Source organism: Asterias rubens, chromosome 8, assembly GCF_902459465.1.
Source record: "Asterias rubens chromosome 8, eAstRub1.3, whole genome shotgun sequence".
In the NCBI taxonomy this organism is placed as follows: domain Eukaryota; kingdom Metazoa; phylum Echinodermata; class Asteroidea; order Forcipulatida; family Asteriidae; genus Asterias; species Asterias rubens.
The window spans coordinates 20,448,847-20,470,827 of NC_047069.1; the positions used below are offsets into that span (position 1 = coordinate 20,448,847).

Here is a 21,981-nt window from a genome sequence, read left to right on the forward strand (position 1 = left end):
GATAATGATAGAAGAAAGCTTCCCTTCAAATATTACTTACTGAGGTGCTGTAGTTTTTGAGAAATGAGTAAAACAAGTCTCAAAAATTATTTTAGCATTTTAGCATGTACTGTAAAAACGTATTAACCAGTTATGATATTATACCATAACACACTATAACTGGTTAATACGATTTAACATGCACCTCAGTACGTAATATTTTAAGTGAAGCTTTTTACTATCATTATCTTTAAACTGTAAGTTCAATATAAATCTGTGGACATTGTGTTTTGTGTCAGAAAAAAATACCCTTTAAGCCTATTGTTTTTATATTGAGGGGTTCCATCTTGCTTGCGACAGTTATTTGTGATAGATAGTTCCCTCTTGGCTCCTGAGTCACAATGTGTAAAGATGGCCATCATTTCTGGCAACAATAAACCAATACATCGATGCATTATTATAGGTGCTAACTCTCCCTGATTCTGCTGAAATTTCCCTGCAAATAAACCAATCTTTTCATGTTCTGATGAAACAAGTTTAAAAGTTTTCGTGCCTTGAACACCCAGCAGGGTGGATATGTGCGCATTACAAGTCTTATTACTATTATTATTAAAAGATCTCCCTGATTATGGAAACTTGTTCTGTATTGTGTTGAGTGTTATTCTAAAGATCTCCCTGAACATTGTGCACATTCGCCGTGATTGAAAGATGCAAATGTTGCCAGCTGTGTAATAATTATGTGAGTGGCATGTGGGAGTCTTTTTTACAATTCTGTGATTGCACGGCAAACCACTGCGTAGAACATTTTGAAGTCTTAGCGCAGCTTAACGCCGCAACCCAAGTTGCCACTACCTTTAGACAGATTCAATAAGCTCTACACACCATCAACGCTGCTTAGCAACTTTATCTTCAAGTATGCGCTAATCCTCCAATCAGATTCGCAGAATGGAGTGGTGATAAAAACCTATATTGCACGGCTAATATCACTACTGACCCATTGGAGTATTTGATGGCTTTGCATAAAGTGTAGTGTTTTTTTCTTAGGTTTGTGACCTGAGCCTGATTTCATAGAGCTGTTTAAGAAGAAACTATTGCTTAACATTATTCTGCTAGACAAACATTAGCAGCATACCAGTCACATATTGTACATGTGTAATATGACTCAGGCTGGTAACCTTATTTTGGTAAGCATACTTGTTGTGTGCTTAGCTACTTTAAGCAGCTCTATAAAATTGGGCCAAAGTTCAAGACTTCACGAGATTTAACGGGCGTATCAAAAACCATCCCCTGATCTTGGTTTTTTTTTTTTTTTTTTTTCATAAATACATCAAAATGTAAAAAGTTTTGTTTTTTCCCTTTTATTTTACAAAGTGTACATAACTGAAGGTCATTGACCCCTTGTTCTACAGGATGAACTTTGAACTATGATGTTCAACCTCCTCTAACCCAATCCTGTTTACCATAACGCAATTTCGTGGCATTGCTTGCCAGAGAATTCTGCCCTTACGCCCTTCTTAAGCACATATATTTGCAGTGTCACAGCCCGACTTTTTGCAAACAAAGATTGGGAAACAATAGAAGGCCAATATGTCAAGCAAAATTAGATAGCCACAGTTTGTAACAATGCTACACAAAATTTTATATTCAAAACGGTGTTGAACTTGTTAGAAACAAGCAACTAATCATGGGATGTTGGTTTGGGTTTTTGTTAAGTTTGCAGAAATGTTTGATTTTGACACCGTATCTGTTGACACCATTGTTTGTTTTGCTAACCTACTGCCGTCCATAGCTTGCTATTGTTGATAAACAAACCACTCTGGTTGGCAAACGCTCTTTACAGGGTGCTGTTAGCGCAGAATTTGCTGGTAAGCATTGTCCGGAAATAGGGCCCTGTTAATAAGACAAGTCCACAAAGCCAGGACACGAGGCATCATGATGACTTTGCACGGTGCAAACCTGTTAATAAAAGCTATTAATTGTTTGATTTTGAAATATAACTAAGTATGAAGTTTCTTGTGTAGAAAGAAGTTTGTGAAGAGGACGTTGTGCTGTTTCAAATCCTGTGACTTATTTGTTGGATTTTAACGATTTATTTTGTGGGTAAAGGTCACTTAAGAAAGGAAATAAATATATCAAACTGAGTGGTAAGCTGTTGCCAAAATAGGGGAAGTGTAATTAGAAATTGATCAAGAAGAAAAAAGATTACAAATGTTTATTTTGGGAAGATGTTGTATTTAAACAAAAAAATGGAGTTTATAAGAGTCACTTTTCCTTGGATTTGTTCTTGTAATAAAACTTGACACATGAAAGGAAACGATTTGTTACAAATATTAGTTTTATTTTGATTTACCCATACATTGATGTGCAACAAGCACTCTATTAGCAGAGTGTGGGTTCGAGTCCTGGTCTTGACACTTTTGTCTAAACACAATTGGTAATTACTTGAAATATATATTAGCATTAAAACTTACTTCGTATCGAGCAACGGTGAGCTGTTAAAACATCGTGAGAAATTACTCTCTCTGAAGTAATGTAGTTTTAGAGAAAAAAGTAATTTTCCACGAATTTGATTTCAAGACCTCAGAATTAGATTTTTAGGTCATTTTTCAATAAAATATTTGAATCTGAGAAAGACTTTAGGCCTGAAGCCTTTCTCAAGCTTCTAAATGCACACACATTTGTGCAACAAGAGTATTTTTCTTTCATTATTTTCTTGCAACGTCGATGACCAATTGAACCCAAATTCTCACAGATTAATTTGTTATTTAATGCATATTTTTGGAACACACCTATTGAGAAGACTGGTCTTTGACAATTATCAAACGTGTCCAGTTCCTTCAAGGAATACACTTCACCATTATTGCTTCGTCCTTATAATGGTACATAAAGTCGCAAGTCCTGTGTGCTGTGTAAACGCACATTAAAGATTCCAGCACAAGGATGGAAGTGTAAAAAGAGAAGGGCGTTTGCCCTGGTGTTTCTGGCATAGTCCGGCATTATTACTTCCTCCTTTGGATGGGACAGAAAGCCTTTAGGTCCCATGTGTTGTAAAAATGCACATAATAGAACCCAGTGGACCCAGTCTAAAGAGAAGGCGTTTGCCCGGTGTTTCTGGCATAGTCTGGCAGCAATAACCTCGTCATGTTTCTTGTAGCTTGAGATTGTCTGTGGTGTAAGCTATAAAACTCATCAGAAATGACAGGCCAGCCTTAGACTTTGAGCTGAAGAAAAAAAAGAAGTAAAAACAAACTTATTTCCAAAACACTGCTATAAGAATAAATAACTGTTGACAAACTTAACAGTCAAGCAGTTACTCTCATTTACTTGTACTTGGAGTAAGTAACTCGCATTTACCTTACTAACAATAAGTAGTGTGACAAACAGGAATAAGTAACTACACTGTATTGACAAATTTTACAATAAACTAGTTATTCACTTACCCTACTTGGAACAACAAACTTTACATTAAAGACACTGGACACTATTGGTAATTGTCAAAGACCTTCACAGTTGGTGTATCTCAACATATGCATAAAATAAAAAACCTGTGATCGGTCGTCAAAGTTGCAAGATAATAACGGGGAAAAAACACTCTTGTCACACGACGTTGTGTGCTTTCAGATGCTTGATTGCGAGACCTCAAATTCTAAATCTTAGGTCTCGAAATCAACTTAGTGGAAAATTACTTCTTTCTCGAAAACTACGTCACTTCAGAGGGAGCCGTTTCTCACAGTGTTTTATACTAACAACCTCTCCCCATTACTCGTTACCAAGTAAGGTTTTATGCTAATAACTATTTTGAGTAATTACCAATAGGGTCCACTGCCTTTAAACTAGTTTCACATATGTACTCTCACTAACCTTACTAGGAATGGTTGAGGCAAGCAACATTGAGTGTTCTCTCGTATGACCTTTGACACTGTCATGATACTTTCCACAAGCTGTCGTTTGGATGCTTTGTCCGATTTGGTCAACACAATCTATGAGTTCAATACCAAATCAAGAGTAAAACAAACACCAAATTTACTTTCAAAGCAAAATGTTGATACATTTTGACAACGATTGTGGAGTGGATGAACAAAGATATCTATACCAAAATGGGAGTTGTATCTCGGACATTTCCTTGTCACTTTACTGTACATTGTTTTGCCAGCGATCAGAAGTTCATCATTCCTCAGACTATCAGGTCGTTATTTGTATGGATCCCCTAGGATTTGTTTCGTATAGTTTGGAGCTCACAGTAAATGGAGTTTAATGATCAAGAGTGGCCGGTCTCAAACAAAATTATTTGCCAAAAAGAACAATTCACTTTCTAAGAAAAAGCACTATTTGAGGATTTGTATGTATGTTTTCAAATTTATACGCATTTTTCATTAACACCCTTTCGACAATTATGGATGTAAAATTACGAATTTATAGCCCTGAGCTAACGAAAGATTTTTCATAATTATAAGTAAATGTCAGTAACTTACTAGGTAAGGTATTGAGAACTCCTCTAACATTTCAAGAGCAACATAGTCCAAGGGTTTAAGTCCAACGGAACTGTCTATCAACAAGAAGGTATTCCTTAAGCTGGGGGGGAAAAAATAATAAATCTCAGTTGATAATTTATTGATTATTCTGTCAGTGTGATATGATCGCAAGTTCTTTTGTTACGTTTTGGGTTTTTTAAGTTCACCCAAAACCAGGCTAAAAGCAAGTCATGGTTAGGGGCTAGCTATAAGAAGAAAATGTTTAAGAGGAAAATAACTTGTGGGAGCTGAAGGTAGGAATTGATATTCCTCTATAAAAGGTCTAGATTGTAGGAAAGAGGGAAACATGTACCAGGCACCAAAAAGAGGTGCAGTTTGTGGAATAATGCGGTTTGAATGGCTCTTTATTCTACATCTCAACAAATCAAGAGTGCACGGGTGAGAAGAAGCAGATTGTCTGGTTTCGGGCTCAAACACTCTGATAGGAGAAACCAGGTCCGACACACTGGTGGTACATTTAGCATAGGAGAGACTCTGCTATGGTCAAACACGTCAGGCCAGTAACAATTCTTTGCATTTATACCATCAATCCTTTTGGTTGGTAATCAGTTTGCAAAAGCGAACTCCGTTTTCTTGTGGTAGGAAAGACTGAAGCTACCTAAAGATCTACAGAGGAAAATAAGGTCGTGTCTAAAAAATAAGGTCGTGTCTAAATTAGAAAGTGCGGCTGTGGCAGTAGCTGTGACTGTGGCTGTTGCTATGGTCAGCCTATGTCTCAATGCATGTTAGCGTAGTGATCAAACCAAAGTCATATGCCAGGCCAACTCTGATACAGCCTTACTTCGCAATGAAAAGAATAATCCAAATCATACTTTTTCCTTTCCTTGAGAAATCCCTCCGCTGATATGATGAAGTTTTGAGGCTGGTTGAATCCGTAGCCAGGCATGTCAACCAGACTAAAGCCAATGCCCACCTGGAAAAACAACAGCAACTTGGTGTGCCCCTGCAAAGCATACATAAAGTACACAGAGAATTTCAATTAAATACCATGTGGGAATGAAACAAAAATTAGGTGTGCAAGATACAAGATTGCAAGCAAAAAGACATTAAGTTTGTGACCTGGAAGAAAGTTAAGGTAACACACAGAAACATGGGGAAACACAATTAAGCATACCCCTACAAGACATTTAGAACATCAAATAGAGAAGTTCCATTTCGCCACAGGCAAAAAAGGAAAAAAAAAAACAACAACAATCAAAGACAACTTTTGAGAATACATTTTGAACATATTGAAGAGTAGTTTCGTCAAATACTAAAACCACAAAGAAAACTGACTGGGGAAAAAAATATTGATAAAATAAGCAGACCACCAATACAGGGCTTCAAATAAGGTGGTTAGAGCCCCGATTAATTGTAGGTTGTAGGTTCAAATCCTGCTCTAGTGAATTTGTCGTTGTTCAACCTGAAATTAAGGAAATTGTTTTCTAAGTTCACAAGATAAGAAATAGTGTACTCACTGGAGTTTTGGATGTTCTGACTTCAAGACCAGGTACTTGTGAAAACATTGCTTTGATTAAAGACGACTTGCCCACATTACTCCTGCCGATAAAAGCAATCTGTAAAAAATAATATAAACAAATTTTAAATCAAGAAAATTAGCCGTAAAAAGGTAATTTGATGTATAGTTGTTTTCATCTTAAATAATCTTCTTTGTGTGTTATTCCAGTGTCGGACCATTAAAGTCAAGACAGGACAAGTCCAGACATCTTGGCTTTTCTTTTTCAATTCAACATCTTTCTCTCCAAAATGATGTTCAAATGTTGAGTTTGAGTTTCACAAATATCTTTAAATCCTGCTGAGTATCACCAATTAAACAGAAGAGATAAATCTTCTGTAAGTGTTTGTTGAAATAAAACAGTTTAGATTCGCTAAACTACATTCTTATTTCGATTCTTGTTTTTTTCTCATTTTGATTCTGGTCTTCTAAATAAAATCCCGGTTCAGTCAAGATTCTAAGCTACACTGTGGATGTTCCGATGAATTTGAGCCTTGGTCGGGCAGTGATCTCACCTCAGGCAGCTGATAATCTGGGGCTTGCTCGTGGTAGTACGCTCCTTTCAAGAATTTGATCTGATGGTCGGGACTCGGAACAAACATCTGACACGCCTTGGCAAGATCTGCTTCAGTTGGGGTGAATATCAACTCGTTGTCTGATAATATCGGTAGCTGAACATACGACTGCAGTCGAAGAAGAGGATTCAAGGCAGGTGGGCTACTCTGATTGGTTGATTTTAGCCTTGACGGTTGTCGGAAGAAACATCGCTTGTTTCCATGGTGATGTGATTGTAACGGATAACTTAAAGGGGAAGTAACATCAGAGGAGCTTAAAGAAGTAGGCGGATGAAAAGTTCTCCTTGATGAAGACACAACTGTATTATTGCAAAGTATTCGCTGACAACTTGAGGCTATTGTAGAATTGAAAACAGTTTGTGCTCTGTGGATTCTGTAAGTTCTGATCCATGAAAAGAATACTGCCCTCTGCTGTGTCATCTTCTGAAACATCTTGCTTCTTGATTGGTAAAGAAATCCCCTCACAATTATTCTTGATGGTACCTTTTATGACAGAGACAACAAGAAAACAAAACATTTTGAATGACATTAATTCATTACTAGATAGGCCTCAATTCTAATCTTCATTAGATAAAAAAAGTGAGGTACTAAATATGAATTCTTTGTTTTAAAACTTAGGCCGTGTCCGAAACGACGACTTCGGCTACAGCTACGGCTAGATCGCGCGCGTCTGCCTATTCTTCAACACTGGTAGACGCGCTGATCTAGACGTAGCTGTAGCCGAAGTCGCCGTTTCGGACACGGCCTAATAAAATCAATAAATTCTTCATTTTCTACATCCATTGAAGTAATAACTTCAATTCAACTTCAAGTGACCATGAAGTGACCTAGGCTTCGACTTAAAGACACTGGACACTATTGGTAATTGTCAAAGACCAGTCTTCTCACTTGGTGTATCTCAACATATGCATAAAATAACAAACCTGTGAAAATTTGAGCTCAATTGGTCGTTGACGTCGCGAGATAATAATGAAAGAAAAAACACCCTTTTCACAATAAGTTGTGTGCCTCTAGATGGTTGATTTCGAGACCTCAAGTTCTAAAGTAAATCTGAGGTCTCAAAGTCAAATTCGTGGAAAATTACTTCTTTCTCGAAAACTATGTCACTTCAGAGGGAGCTGTTTTTCACACTTTTTATATTATCAACCTCTCCCCCATTACTCGTCAACAAGTAAGATTTTATGCTAATAACTATTTTGAGTAATTACCAAGTCCACTGCCTTTAAACTTTCATTTTCAATTCACAAATAAAACTTTTTTTATCATTTTATTTAGCAGTTTTTAATTCATGATAAAGGACAGTGATAAGCGCTTTTGATCCACATTAAAACAAATCCATAATATTCCCCCATTAATATACAAAGTCAAACACTTTAACATTGTCAGTTATTTATGGAACATATCGAATAAACCATTGAAAACTCACAACATTTCAGCTTCCATGTGTTCAGTTCAAGGACAGGCAGCAGATGACAACAAAGCAAGGGCGCCACCAATAGCCCCGTATCAGCTTAAGAATGGCAGACAGCATTTCATACGTGAAGAGCTTACCCGAAACAAAACTATCAAAATCTGAGAAGAAAAAGGCCAGAAAGCAAGCAAAATCCAGGCACACATTACTGAGACATGAAGGTATCCATACGTCAAAGGAACCAACAAAAGTAAGCAACTTTTATTATGATTATTGGAAGAAATATAAATCGGTTTTCGACTGTGTATTTGTACGTCTGGTTCCCTAAACATTTTGTAGATTTGTCTCCTGATGATTGGATGGGGGACAGTCTAAATTTGTGATGCAAGCAAGAGCAATTTTCTCAAATTTTTTGAGACCATGCCTCTGCTGTGGCTGTAGGTGGACATTTACTCTCAAACGTTTAAGTGTCCACCGTGGCTGTGTGGCCAACTCTCTGAATTCAGGTCGGGCGAAGTGCTATGTTAATTTAAACATAAAAACAATGCACAATTGCAGAATTTACCCGGTTAGACCCAGTATTCAGTAACTGGGGCGCTTTACTCCTTTTTTTCAAAATGTTGTATTGTAATGGGTCCTACTACTTGCCGTCAACTCGCCGTCAACTCACTTGCGCCGTCAACTCGCCGTCAACTCCTCCAATATACATTTAAAATCCACAAAAGAAACATAAAACTGTAAAGTATCAGCTCAAAGAGAATTCGCGAAAGTTATACTATAGGTCATATTTCGGAATAAAAATTGAGTTTTTTTCTCGAAACAGCAAAACCGTCGGCCGCCATCTTGCTTTTTCACATTGATTAGTCTTGGCCCAAGATGTCAATGATTGGTACTTTTTTTTTATCAACACAAAGTCGTTTTTGTGAATGAATTTTTACCGAAAACCATGAGAAATATGTAGTTTAGCCCAGACTTAACACTTCCGTGTCCCATTTATAAATTTTTCATGTAAATTTAATGAGTTGACGGCACGAAAATGAGTTGACGGCGAGTTGACGGCGAGGTGACGGCAAGTCGGCGAGTTGACGGCAAGTAGTAGGACCGATTGTAATTGTATTTTAAGTAGTTTTTGAATGCTGAATCTGATGTCATGAAGATGATGTGTTTTCACTTTCACTCAGTAGGATAACAGAAAAATTTTTCACAATCAAAAACTAAATGATTTTTTTTTAAATCATCTATCCAACATTTTTACACTTCATCGTGTGTTGAAATCTTGAAAGTTTTGTTTTTCTATTGCGAGAGATAATCCACTATTTACAGTGCCAAATACGACATTGGAGCACCGTGTCATCATATGTTTTCAAGCCTTTCATTGGTTTGTATTTTATTGAATATTCAGAAGCTAGTATGGCGTGCAAAATAAATCAAAAATCTCGTTCAATTTACTTTTAAACATACAACTACATTTGTGTCCCAAGACATATCATATGGCTACTTCTTGAATTGATGAATCTTGGTAAGAATCCGAAGATATCACAAGGCATGACAGTAAAACACCCAAACCCCCTTGAACTCACAAACACTTAAAAACCATCTGTTTTTCCCCCATTTCAGACCAGCATTGTTTGGTTTCAGGAGTAAGAAACCAATCTGTTATATTTTCTCTCTATTGTAGACATATTATTTATTACGTTTTGAATTTATTACAGTTTGCAGTTAATAAAAAATAAGAAACAAATTAATTTTCACTTAAAATATTTTAATTTTCCCCCCATATTGGCACACCATAGAATCCCAAATAGCAACCACATCACGTGATCTACTAGTGACTAAAGGAGAATGAACCTCAATCTAGCAGATTACAATTTCTTCTATAAATTAGAGGTTGGATGATGTTTCTTAGACTCATTTGATTGTTGGCATAATAATGCACTTGTGATTTATACCAAAAAATCATCATAAATATATTTGAGCACAACCTTCGCCAGGAAACTTTTTTTTCAGCATGCTTAAGTCTGACGAAAATACAGACCGTGAGTAAACAGCAGAGCTTCTGTCACCGGTGGAGCTTGCACAATCTCACGGTAAACAGGAATCAAAGCTTGGGTTTGAAAACATATGAGGCTCGGTAACATATGACCCTACAATAATTATCGGTCTTCACTAGGAGTCTAGCCCCACTTGTGTACTAGTATTGGCCACACAAAGTGGGGCTATTAACGATCATACTATGACCAATTAAATATCTAGAAAAAGGAGTACTGCGCCCACGACAGATAATGACAAAATTTTGAAAAAGGAATACAGCGCCCCGGTCTAGTTACAAAAGTAGCACATGTACTTCCTCTTAATTAATTTAAAGTAAGTAAAGTAAAAATATTGTTTTAAGACAAATAAAATGAACTCAACTAAATTAACAAATTCATTACTGTTCGTGTTGTTAGTGTAAGGATCAGCAACAAATCACTACTTTTTCTTGTGTTTTTCGTTTCTATCCATATGAAGCACCTGATCGTTGGCAATGGAGGACTTGGGAACGGCGTCAGTCGTGACGACCTGAAGCCGCTCTTCAGTCAGTATGGTCAGCTGACTGATGTTGTTATGTTACCAGGGAAACCCTATAGCGTGATATGTTATTCATCGATCCACGAGGCTATATCTGCATATGAGAATCTACAAGCATGGCAACTTTGTTCGACTGAGTCACCTGCGAGTGGTGTCATCCTATACTTGTCTTATATCAATGAAGGTAATAACTGGGGCTCGAATGTGGGGGGAAAATATCACAAGACCACAGGATTTGTTGCTCAAATTTTTGACTGGACCAAAATTGTTTTGACAAGACAAGAATCAAAATGAGAAACATGAGAAACAAATCTTCCTGACTCAGTTTATTTGAACAAATACTTTGAGAGTGAAAAGGGAAGATTAAATCTCATTTGTCTTCATGGGAACTGTACTTTTAAACTTTACAAACAATTCTCTTTAGAAATGAGAGGTATTTTATCAGATTCACACCCAACATTTGTGAATAAATTTTTTTTGCTCATGATTATAAACCGTTGGGCCTAAATTTACCTATATTTCTATTGTGGTTATGTTGAGAATTTACTCTGCCACTTTCTTTTATATTTACTTTGTTTTGAAGGTGTTTTGGGTTTGTGTTTTTTAAGGATCCAACAGGGCTAGTCTGTGTAATTTTCACCTGCAATACTTTAAATTTCATGAAATCGATGAATAATATTTGCATGCTTTGTTTTGCATCTTAATGAAGTCCCTCGTCCTAAGATGAGCAGCGGTGACCGAAGCCTTCCTCCTGGTTTGATTCTTATTGATGACTTCATAACGCCTGAGATGGAGAAGGAGTTGATGCAGAGTGTCCAGTGGGAGAAACAAGAGTCATGTCAGGACGTTGGTAAGATCAGTCAAAGACGACTAAATTAGTTAAAGGCACTGGACACTATTGGTAATTACTTAAAATACATAATGTTAGAATAAAACTTACTTGGTGATGAGCAACCAAGAGCTGTGGATTGTATAAAACATTGAGAGAAATGGAATCGCTCTGAATTAGAAAGAGGTAACTTCTCACTAAAAAAATTGAATCTGAGAAGACTTCAGGCCTGAAAGCACACACACATTTGTTTAACAGGTGTGATTTTACTTTCATTGTTTTCTTGCAACTTTGGTGACCAATTGAGCCCAAATGTTTTTTTGACAAGTACCAAAAATGTCCTGTGCCCTTAAGGACTTCAGAATTGGGGGGGGGGGGGGGTCATTTTTATGCTTCATACTTTTTTATTGGAAGGACTTTAAACTTGGGGGGGGGGTCATTTTCAATCATAAGCATTTTTCTTGAAAGATGGTGAGCAATCAAAGATGAAGGACTTCAGACTTTAGCGGGTCATTTAGTATTTTTCTTGGAAGAAGGTGATCAAAAAAGGTGATCCTACTGATTTACCATAATCTGAAACCATTCAAAAGTATTTTGATTAAAGTCTACCCAACCATGCATAGTCAGTGAATTATAGTAGTTTTGGATGGTGAAAAAGTGAAACAGTCAACGCATAAACTCAACAACCTGTGTATCTTTTTCTGTCTTGTAGTTCAGCAGACACTGAAGCACAGGAGAGTCCAACACTTTGGTTATGAATTCAACTACGCTACAAACAACATTGATAAGGGGAACCCCCTACCGGATCCAATGCCATCCCTCTATGATGATGTCATCAGTCGAATCATGGCAACTGGATTGATCCAGTTCAGACCGGATCAGATTACAGTCAATGAATACCAGCCTGGCCAAGGTAATAGTTTATAAGATTTTAAAAAGCATGTTAGAAACCACAATGGAAACTGACTGTGTATTTTTTTCAGTTTCCCTTGTAGTTATAACTTGATGTTTGAAATAAAAAAGTTGCATCCCCTTAAGGACTTGAAACTTGGGGGACTTACACATGTCCACACAGTCTTATTCACAGTGTTGAAGAATAGGATTTTCCTTAAGTGTACAGACCAAAGGAACGTCCACACAGTGACAAGAGCTATGTGTGTACTTGTACTTGTGTGTTCTGTGTAGATGCCTTCACCACATGATATCATACTGCAGGCTGGCAAAGTTCATCTATCATCCAAAACCACAGTGGATGATATTGAATGATCAGACAGTAAGAGGGTTAACTGTGTACTGCGTAGATTCATTCACCACTTGATACCATTACAAGCTGACATAGTTTATTCTATCATTTAAAACCACAGTGGATAATATTGAATGGTCAGACAGTAAGAGGGTTAGATGCATACACCATTGCAAACCGGCATAGTTTTTTTGATATTGTTTTATCCATATTTTTTTTAGAAACTTTGAGAGATTTACTTTGAATTTTGTTCATGATGGTTTTATATGTAACCTCATCATACTGATTTTTTTCAAGTTTCAAATCCTACTCATACTGATTTTTGTTTTTCCTTTTTTCGTTTTCTTTGTTTTCAGGGATACCTCCTCATGTCGACACCCACTCAGCATTCCAAGATGCCATCCTTTCCCTCAGTCTTGGTTCTCAGGTAAGTTTGGTTTATTCTCCATCATCATCAAGGTGAGTGCCATGTTGAAGCTCAAGCCTGCCCAGTGATTTCTCTCCAGGGCCCAATTTCATAGCGCTGCTTAGCGGCCGATTTTTTGCTTACTGTGCGATTTCCATTTCATAGCGCTGCTAACCGTAATCACACGAAAGGGCATGCTAACCTTACGGTGCTTACCGCGCGAAAATAAATGACGTCACAATGCAAATCCATGGTAAACGCGCACTATGGCCACCCAATTTTTCGGCTAACCTGTGAAATACGCTTGCACCTTAGCAAATTTTTCTGCTACAGTAAGCACGCAAATTTGCTTAAAGCCATTGGACCCTTTCGGTACAGAAAAAAAATAAAAAGTTCACAGATTTACAAATAACTTACAGGGTTTACAGAAGGTAGTGGTGAAATACTTCTCTTGAAATATTATTCCATGAAATGCTTTACTTTTTGAGAAAACATTAAAACAATATCAATTCTCGTTAACGAGAATTACAGATTTATTTTAAACACATGTCCTGACACGGCGAAACGCGCGGATACAAGGGTGGGTTTTCCCGTTATTTTCTCCCGACTCCGATGACCAATTAAGCCCAAATTTTCACAGGTTTGTTATTTGATATAGAAGTTGTGATACACGAACTGGGGCCTTGGACAATACTGTTTACCGAAAGGGTCCAATGGCTTTAATGTTAAGCAGCGCTGTGAAATTGGGCCCAGATGTTCCGGTCCAGCATGCAGGAGCGTAGTTCCTCAGCGCTGGTCAAGCTGGTGTCTCGTTTTAGGGTGTCTACAAAGGAGGGACATCTTCTCCCACAAGAGGCCTTGCCTTGTGTGGGCTCCCAGAGGATGGTTGGGCCAGCGACAAGCTCCGAGTGGCGGACACAGTGCCCAGCGAGCTTGAGGTCTTCTCTGTAGGTTTATTCTTACCCTCAACTAGGACAGGTCTGACAGGCTGGAACATCCATGAGACTGCTTGTAGGCTTGTTGCTCAACATTTTCACTGGACCAACATTTTTTAACAAGACCAGGTTCAAAATGAGTTGAACAAGCACTAAGAGTAGTTTTATTTCATTTGTCGTGCTACTTTCTTTACTCAACAGAATTGAAAGATGTTGAATTCATTGTCAACATTTTTCACGGAAATCTTACACAATGAAGTATTACTGTTATTAGTCAAAAGAGATTTTCACATGTTGCTACTGCAAACATTGCTTAATTATACTCCCACAATGGAAAATTTCAAATCCTACTTGTCACTAGTCAATTGAAAACTCAAGATCACCAGGCTTGTCAGTTCATGATTTTACTGGCCCAATGCTAACAGTACTGGCCTCAGGCCTGCAGTCTAGTTTTCCTTTCAAGGCCTGTCTGAAAACTCCCCAGAAGATTGCATACAAAAAATGTTAAACTTCTATTTAGGAAATAAAGACTTTTCTACTTTATGTCTAGGTTGTTATGGAATTCACCAATCCAACTGATGGTCGTCAAATTCCGGTGTTCGTACCACGGCTTAGTTTGATGATAATGACTGGGGAGGCAAGATATCTGTGGTCACATGGGTAAGTTCATATCAACCCCAGTTATTTACAGCTGTAAATTCACTGAGTAACCTTTTTTATTTGGGCATGTCGTGGCCGAGCAGACATAAGCTTTGGTGTTTCTGATCAGCAGCAGAGTGTGGGTTCATATCCTGGTCGTGACACTTGTGTCCTTGAGGAATATATCTTACTTTACTTATTTTGTCTGTTGAATGGAACATAAGGTTATGGGTTCTGTGTACTAGGATCGGTAATGCCTTAAAAGAATCCAGATCACTTATTATGGAAGAGTAGGGGTTTAGCTCGGTGTTTCTGGTTCACATAGCAACACTTTAGTTTAAAGGTTTTCTCTGGCTTGTGAGCTACAGTGATGAGGTGTCCTTAGTTTCATTACCAGAAATATAAAAAAAAAGTTAAATTGTGATCTTTGGGTTAGGATGGTTGTCATTAAAGGCAGTGGACACTATTGGTAATTGCTCAAAATAATTATTAGCATAAAACTTTATTTGGTAACCAGTAATAGGGAGAGGTTGATAGTATAAAACATGGTGAGAAACGGCTTCCTCTGAAGTGATGTAGTTTTCAAGAAAGAAGTAATTTTTCCACGAATTGATTTCGAGACTTCAGATTTAGAATTTGAGGTCTCGAAATCAAGCATCAGAAAGCACACAACTTCGTGAGACAAGGGTGTTTTTTCTTTCATTATTATCTCGCAACTTCGATGAACGATCCAGCTCAAATTTTCACAGGTTTGTTATTTCATGCATATGTTGAGATACACCAAGTGAGAAGACTGGTCTTTGACAATTACCAATAGTGTCCACTGTCTTTAAGTATAATATTTTTTATTTATTTTTTATTCCACCAGAATTACTCCAAGAAAGAGTGACATCATACCATCTCACAACGCTATGGCCAATAGCGATGCAGTATCTGATGACATCAGTAAGACGGAGGATGGTCTGACATTGAAGCATCGAGGGGTTAGAATGTCTTTTACTTTCAGGGCAGTCAGGGGAGCTCCGTGTCATTGTGGTGAGACATCTCAAGATTTTATCGATTCAACTGGAGAAAGATATAACTGTCTGTTTTTAGTTTTTATTTGGGTTTGAACAAAGACAAAATTTACTAAAGCGGGATTTGAACCATTGACCTCCGGATTAGCATGCTGATGCTCTACAAACTGAGGGCTAGATAGCTTTAGCTAGTTCTGTGTTGGTACCTACCTAGTTTGTCAATATCTTTGTAAACATCTTTGGCTTCTGACTGGCACCCTAAACAGAGAGGGAGACCGCCAACATAGGGCTAGATAGCTCAGTTGGTTGAGCACCGCCACATTAATCCCGCTCCAGTAAATTTTCCTTGTTCAATTTGAAATTATATAAAAAAATTACCCATTCAGTTTCTCTGGTGTGTTTTTACTTGGTTTGTATTTTGTCTTTCTTTTTTGGCAGACCTTTAGCTTCACATTTCAGGGCTTTCTCTGTGGCAGCCCCTAAGCTTTGGAACACGCTACCATTGCATGCATGTACATGTATATGCACATAAACTTGCTTCTTCCCCGCACTTGGGGAACTGTCTTCCTCATCAAATCCGTTCCGGAGAGTCGCTTGAAGTTTTCAAGAAACATCGGAAAACTTTCCTGTTTAATGGTTGACTGCTACAGACCAACTATCTTAACCATTTTTTGTGCCTTAATTTATTTGTTTGCTTAATGTACTGTTTTATTGTAAAGCAGCTGTGGTACCCAGTGTAAGAGCCCTCTATGGACGCTTGTTATTATTGTTGTTAAAATTCAAGATACAGTGTAAAAACCAATCTTTTTAATGTCGTTCTCAGTGTTTTTAATGGGATTTTGTGCATTTTTTTTTTACTTCTGATTGTTTTACTTCTATGGTTGCCTTGCCAGTTAGATTAGTTTCTTTACGTAGATAGGGTTAAAGGCGACTGTCTCCTGAAACTATCAAAAAGCATTATCGATGCCAGCAGGGATAGGCCTATTACATGTATGTAATAAATAACTCCTAGTGCTCTATTGGTGAGACAGACATATTCCCATACTGCGGTTTGGGCACTGGCCTGGTGATCAGTCTTGTTTCTTTTTCTTCCATTCTGTGCAGTTTAATTTGTGATGCCTTTTTGATTTCTTTGATGTAAAGGGTGCATTATGATTTGAAGTGGTGTTAGTAGTAGTCAAATTATTTGTTATTATTGAATGATTTCTTCAACTCAACTCTTTTACTGTTATCCAGTCTTGTTTCGTTTTCTTACATTTTTTGCATTTAATTTGTTGGTGACTTTGTTATAATTTGTGTATGTAAAGGATGCATAATGATATTTGAATTGTTAATAGTAGTAGTAAAAATAATTATTAGTAGTAGTATTATTACTATGAAATAGTTTCTTTAACTCAACTCTTTTACCATTATCCCAAAGGTTGTCCCACGCGTTGCGACACTCAACAAAGCTCAGCCACTGCTGACCTTCGACCCAGTGACCCATCACTTCCTGCCTTGCCGACCTCTGACCTACAGGCAATGCATCTTGAAGAGACACATGTCCATAAGGTTTATAACAACATCGCAGGTCACTTCAGCGAGACGAGACATAAACCTTGGCCCCAGGTCACAGAGTTCTTGAAGGAGCTGCCAATGGGTAGCATCCTCCTTGATGTGGGTAAGAAACAAGTTCCTTAAACTATACTTTTTAATGACATGTATTATTTTAATATTTTTTAATGTACTATTTTGGTAGTATTTTAATGAAATCAAATTTCCATATCTTGTATATATTGATCATAAATGATATAAATCTTTATTACTCTCATCAAAGCTCTTCATTTGTTTGCTCCTTGTTTCTTTTGTTGAACCATAAACCATATTAACCTGATCTTATTAGTTATTACACAAGTGTGAGTGGAATACAGAAAGTGCTTCTGCATTCCCAAATCCAGGGAGGCGAAGGATGAATTGGATACAGGATGCAGATGCTATATTTTTTTTTGTATTCCATGAGTCCATGAGAAGTTAACCATGTTAGAACAGTATTAATTTTTGGGTGTTACCCATACACCGATGTGTGTTAGCACTGTATACTCAGTACTTTTCTGAGTCCTGTGAAAAAATATCACAGGCATATTTACTCGGGTGGGATTCGAACCCATGACCTTTGCAATTCTAGAGCAGTGTCTTACCAACTAGACTACCGGGATTGCCCAGTAGCTAGAGGCAGTTCGAATCCTATGTTTTGGCAGCGGGTACCGCAACGATAAAACAGGTTTGGGCCATGCAGTAAATGGGCCATGCAGTAAATGGGCCATGCAGTACATGGGCCATGCAGTACATGGGCCATGCAGTACATGGGCCATGCAGTACATGGGCCATGCAGTACATGGGCCATGCAGTACATGGGCCATGCAGTACATGGGCCATGCAGTACATGGGCCATGCAGTACATGGGCCATGCAGTACATGGGCCATGCAGTACATGGGCCATGCAGTACATGGGCCATGCAGTACATGGGCCATGCAGTACATGGGCCATGCAGTACATGGGCCATGCAGTACATGGGCCATGCAGTACATGGGCCATGCAGTACATGGGCCATGCAGTACATGGGCCATGCAGTACATGGGCCATGCAGTACATGGGCCATGCAGTACATGGGCCATGCAGTACATGGGCCATGCAGTACATGGGCCATGCAGTACATGGGCCATGCAGTACATGGGCCATGCAGTACATGGGCCATGCAGTACATGGGCCATGCAGTACATGGGCCATGCAGTACATGGGCCATGCAGTACATGGGCCATGCAGTACATGGGCCATGCAGTACATGGGCCATGCAGTACATGGGCCATGCAGTACATGGGCCATGCAGTACATGGGCCATGCAGTACATGGGCCATGCAGTAAATGGGCCATCATACTCTTGGTGCTATGGATCAACCAATCAAAATCCAGGATTCAAGATAATACATCTTCTGTATTTAAATATGTATGTCCTTTTTTTATGGGTTGACAGGTTGTGGGAATGGGAAATATCTTGACGGTAATCCAGGCTTATTTTCGGTAAGTGCATTTTTGAGTGATCTTTTTGTTACTTTGTCTAAAATAAAGTGTGAGAGTGCGCACGACATTAATATTAAGGTATTTGTTAAAAGTCATCTCAAACCGCTCAAGACTCTTAATTTGGCATTCTTTATTTGTATTTCCCTAGATTGGTTGTGACCGGAGTGTGAAGCTGATTGAGATTTGTAAGGAGCGTCGATTTGAAGCCTTCACCTGTGATGGCTTGAACCTGTCTATAAGGAATTCCTCCGTTGATGCTTGTATATGTATTGCAGTCATTCATCATTTCTCAACAGAGGTAGGCACCAAACCAAATGGAACTATCCTTAGCTGATGTAAGAGTCTAGTCCAGGGCCAAATTTCATTCAAAGAGCTGCGGCCAATTTCATAGAGCTGATTAAGCAAAAAATTTGCTTAAGCACGAAAATAACTCTCTTATTTTACACATGTTACTGGCAAAAATTTCATGCCATGTACATTGCTTGTGACTGGTATTTAGCTGTTGTCTACTTAGCATAACAATTGAGTGGAGTCTTGGCCGGTAATCCGATTTTACTAAGCAAGGATTTTTTTTTCTTAAGCATAATTTTGTGCTTAAGCAGCTTTATGTTTAAAGGCTGATATTGTGCTTTACTGCGCATCCCTTTTATCAATAGACCTGTTCAAAACTTCCCTCAAGACTCACCTAATGAGGACTTCATAACTTGTTCCCGTTAGTTGTGTCAATGCGCCATGAGCATCTTTAGATGGATACCGGCGCATTATAAATGCCCATTATTATTATAGTAATTATTACTATTACTATTACTGTTACTGTTACTGTTACTGTTACTGTTACTGTTACTGTTACTGTTACTGTTACTGTTACTATTACTATGTCCTGTCTCAGCCTCTTTTGAAAATTTCATCAGGTTTTTATGGGAAACTTATCTCTGTACTTCCTCTTCTCAAAATGTCATTTTTTCGAGTTAGGCCGTTTTGCCATGGAAAGGGCTGTGCCATTTCTTAGCGCTGCTAATCCCAAGCACACGGAAAAGCATGCTTGAGTCCAGTGCTTACTATATGAAAATGAGTGACATGAAAAAAATCCATGCCACTCTCTCCTCTGGTAAAAACTTTATATTTCATTTCTCAATCTGACCATCTCTTTTAGAATCGGAGACTGGCAGCCATTGAAGAGATAAGTCGAGTTCTACGACCCGGCGGACTAGCCCTCATCTATGTCTGGGCTAAAGAACAAGAGAGGCAGCAGAAGAAGTCTCATTACATCACAAACGCATCTCATAAAACTAAGATGGTGGGCAAGAGTGTCGGAGATACAACTAGACAAACTGAAGATATGAGAAGAGACGAGAAGGTGGGTGAGTTGAGCGAGGGGTTATTGAATGAGGATGTGAAGAGTCCTGTTTCTGAGGATCCTTATTTGAATTGTCCCACTAGCCCGAACCCAAAGCAGGATGAGAAGGGACAGACTAATCTTAAAGTTAATTCTGTCGCCTCTGCTTCAGCATTTAATGCAAGGACTCAACTAGGAGCAACAAACTCTGATTTTACAGTTGAGAATGAGGCATCTGATGTGACGGTTGTTTTGGGTAATGAGGATGCCACGATACACAATGATAATAATTCTACAACTCAGTCAAGAAATAACGATGAATTAATGTGTGGCGGAGGGAACTTGAGAACTGAGAAAGAGAATATGAGGACGGCTCTTTCAATCCATACAAACCGTACCGAGTTTGAAAACCAAGACATGCTGGTCCCCTGGCATCTCAAAAAGAAGACCAGCAAAAAGAGCAGCGCAACACCCTTTAAGGAGAATGGACAAGCCTGTGTGGAGGATACGCCAGTGTACCATAGGTTCTACCACGTGTTCCAGGAAGGGGAGTTAGAGGGACTGTGCGAGAGGGTGAGTGGGGTGACAGTCAAGAGTTCTCATTACGATCAGGGGAACTGGGGAGTTGTCATCATGAAAAAATAAATTATTTATCAAACACAGAGATTCGGGAAAACTGCTGTTTTATTTAAAACTTTTTAAAAACAAGACTTTCAAAATCATATTTTGTAAACATAGACATGTATAATGGCAAAGGTTTTGGGTTCAAATCCTATCCGAGCAATAAGCTCAAGTGGATTAATTTTTCACAGGACTCGGGGGGAAAGTACTGAGTTTAGTTGTACAGTGCTTTACAGACATCGGTGTGTAGGCAAACCAAATAATATTCATTATCCTTGATTCAAATTTAACATCTATTATTTTGTTGCACTGCTCGCTGCTGAAAAGTAGGATTTAAACTGTCTCCAGCTACCGGACAATCTTAGTGGTTTAGTGGTAAGACATCAGGGCCCAATTTCATAGAGCTGCTTAACTGCTTAGTACAGTTACAAATAATGTCAAGCTTTCAAGATGAACGCCATGGTCTAGTTTACTAATGCCCTTGTTTATAGTTGTGTATAGTATTGCTTAAACATCAGCAGTTCATGATGGTTGCCTGGTTTGCTTGAGTCTTATTTCACAGAATCTTTTGCTCCCTGATCATGCGCATTGTGAAATGCATATGGGCTAATGCTGAAATTTGCAAGTTGTTTCAATGTGTGGTATAACAAAAAAGTCCTTTTACTTTTGCATAAATATTAAATTGTTCACATTTTTAATCAGCGAAATACTGTAAAATATATTCTAAGTCTACAAAAATATAAATAAAATCTAGTATTTTTCAAACTGAGTATCGATGTGATGACTACAGTGTCTCAACTAAATTTAGTGCTGTTTAAAACTAAATATCTTAGTAGGGCTATTTTTATTTACTCGGCTGTAACTTGGGAAAAAGAGAATCCAAGTAAAAAGGAAGCGGCACAATAAAAGTGCTGAAATAAAAGTGGTGGTGTTCAATGGCATTGGACGTAGACGAACACACACTTGACAAAAGTCTGACTTGGGTGTAGTCTTGAATCATCCCCCACCTTTAGCAAAAACATCTTAGATAATCATCAGTGCAATGAGGTGTTTACTCCCCTGTTGGTTCATTAAGATTAGGACAAGTTGATTTTAGGATGCACTGTTTCTTATGGTAGGCCAAGCCAGCTGCGCATTGGCAGCGAGACACACAGGGTAACTTCCGACACATCTCGGTCGTTAGAGAAGGCGTGTTAAAACATGTCTCTATGCACGGAGGGCCACAGTCGTCGAATATCATCGTCTCTGGACACTCGATACCTGCAGGAATGGTTATTTGAAATAAACAATGGGGTAGATTATGACATTTGTAAGCGATCAATATTGTTCTTTATCAGC

At 38.3% G+C, this 21,981-nt stretch overlaps 3 protein-coding genes across 4 annotated transcripts in view; 1 reads left to right on the forward strand and 2 right to left on the reverse strand.

Annotated features, from left to right (window-relative positions):
- Positions 1-2,748: 2,748 nt before the first annotated feature.
- LOC117293287 (GTP-binding protein 8-like) lies at positions 2,749-8,070 on the reverse strand. Its single transcript, XM_033775528.1, has 7 exons — positions 8,008-8,070; positions 6,522-7,064; positions 5,969-6,067; positions 5,324-5,454; positions 4,452-4,551; positions 3,841-3,959; positions 2,749-3,200 (listed from the first exon to the last, which is right to left on the reverse strand). Exons 2-7 carry the CDS (start codon positions 7,011-7,013, stop codon positions 3,119-3,121), a joined length of 1,023 nt encoding a protein of 340 aa, XP_033631419.1. The 5' UTR covers positions 7,014-7,064; positions 8,008-8,070; the 3' UTR covers positions 2,749-3,118.
- Positions 8,071-8,098: 28 nt separating this feature from the next.
- On the forward strand, positions 8,099-21,511 carry LOC117293289 (alkylated DNA repair protein alkB homolog 8-like). Its single transcript, XM_033775531.1, has 11 exons — positions 8,099-8,242; positions 10,501-10,744; positions 11,270-11,410; positions 12,102-12,302; positions 12,989-13,059; positions 14,524-14,633; positions 15,481-15,647; positions 17,049-17,288; positions 18,640-18,686; positions 18,835-18,984; positions 19,840-21,511. Exons 1-11 carry the CDS (start codon positions 8,099-8,101, stop codon positions 20,665-20,667), a joined length of 2,343 nt encoding a protein of 780 aa, XP_033631422.1. The 3' UTR covers positions 20,668-21,511.
- A 73-nt stretch (positions 21,512-21,584) lies between these two features.
- LOC117293288 (fibrillin-3-like) overlaps positions 21,585-21,981 on the reverse strand; it is a 36,882-nt gene continuing 36,485 nt past the window's right edge. For both annotated transcript variants that reach the window (XM_033775530.1, XM_033775529.1), the window contains exon 32: positions 21,585-21,903. In XM_033775530.1, coding sequence (XP_033631421.1) covers positions 21,695-21,903 — 209 coding nt within the window. In that variant the 3' untranslated portion in view covers positions 21,585-21,694. The remainder of the gene's footprint in view (positions 21,904-21,981) is intronic.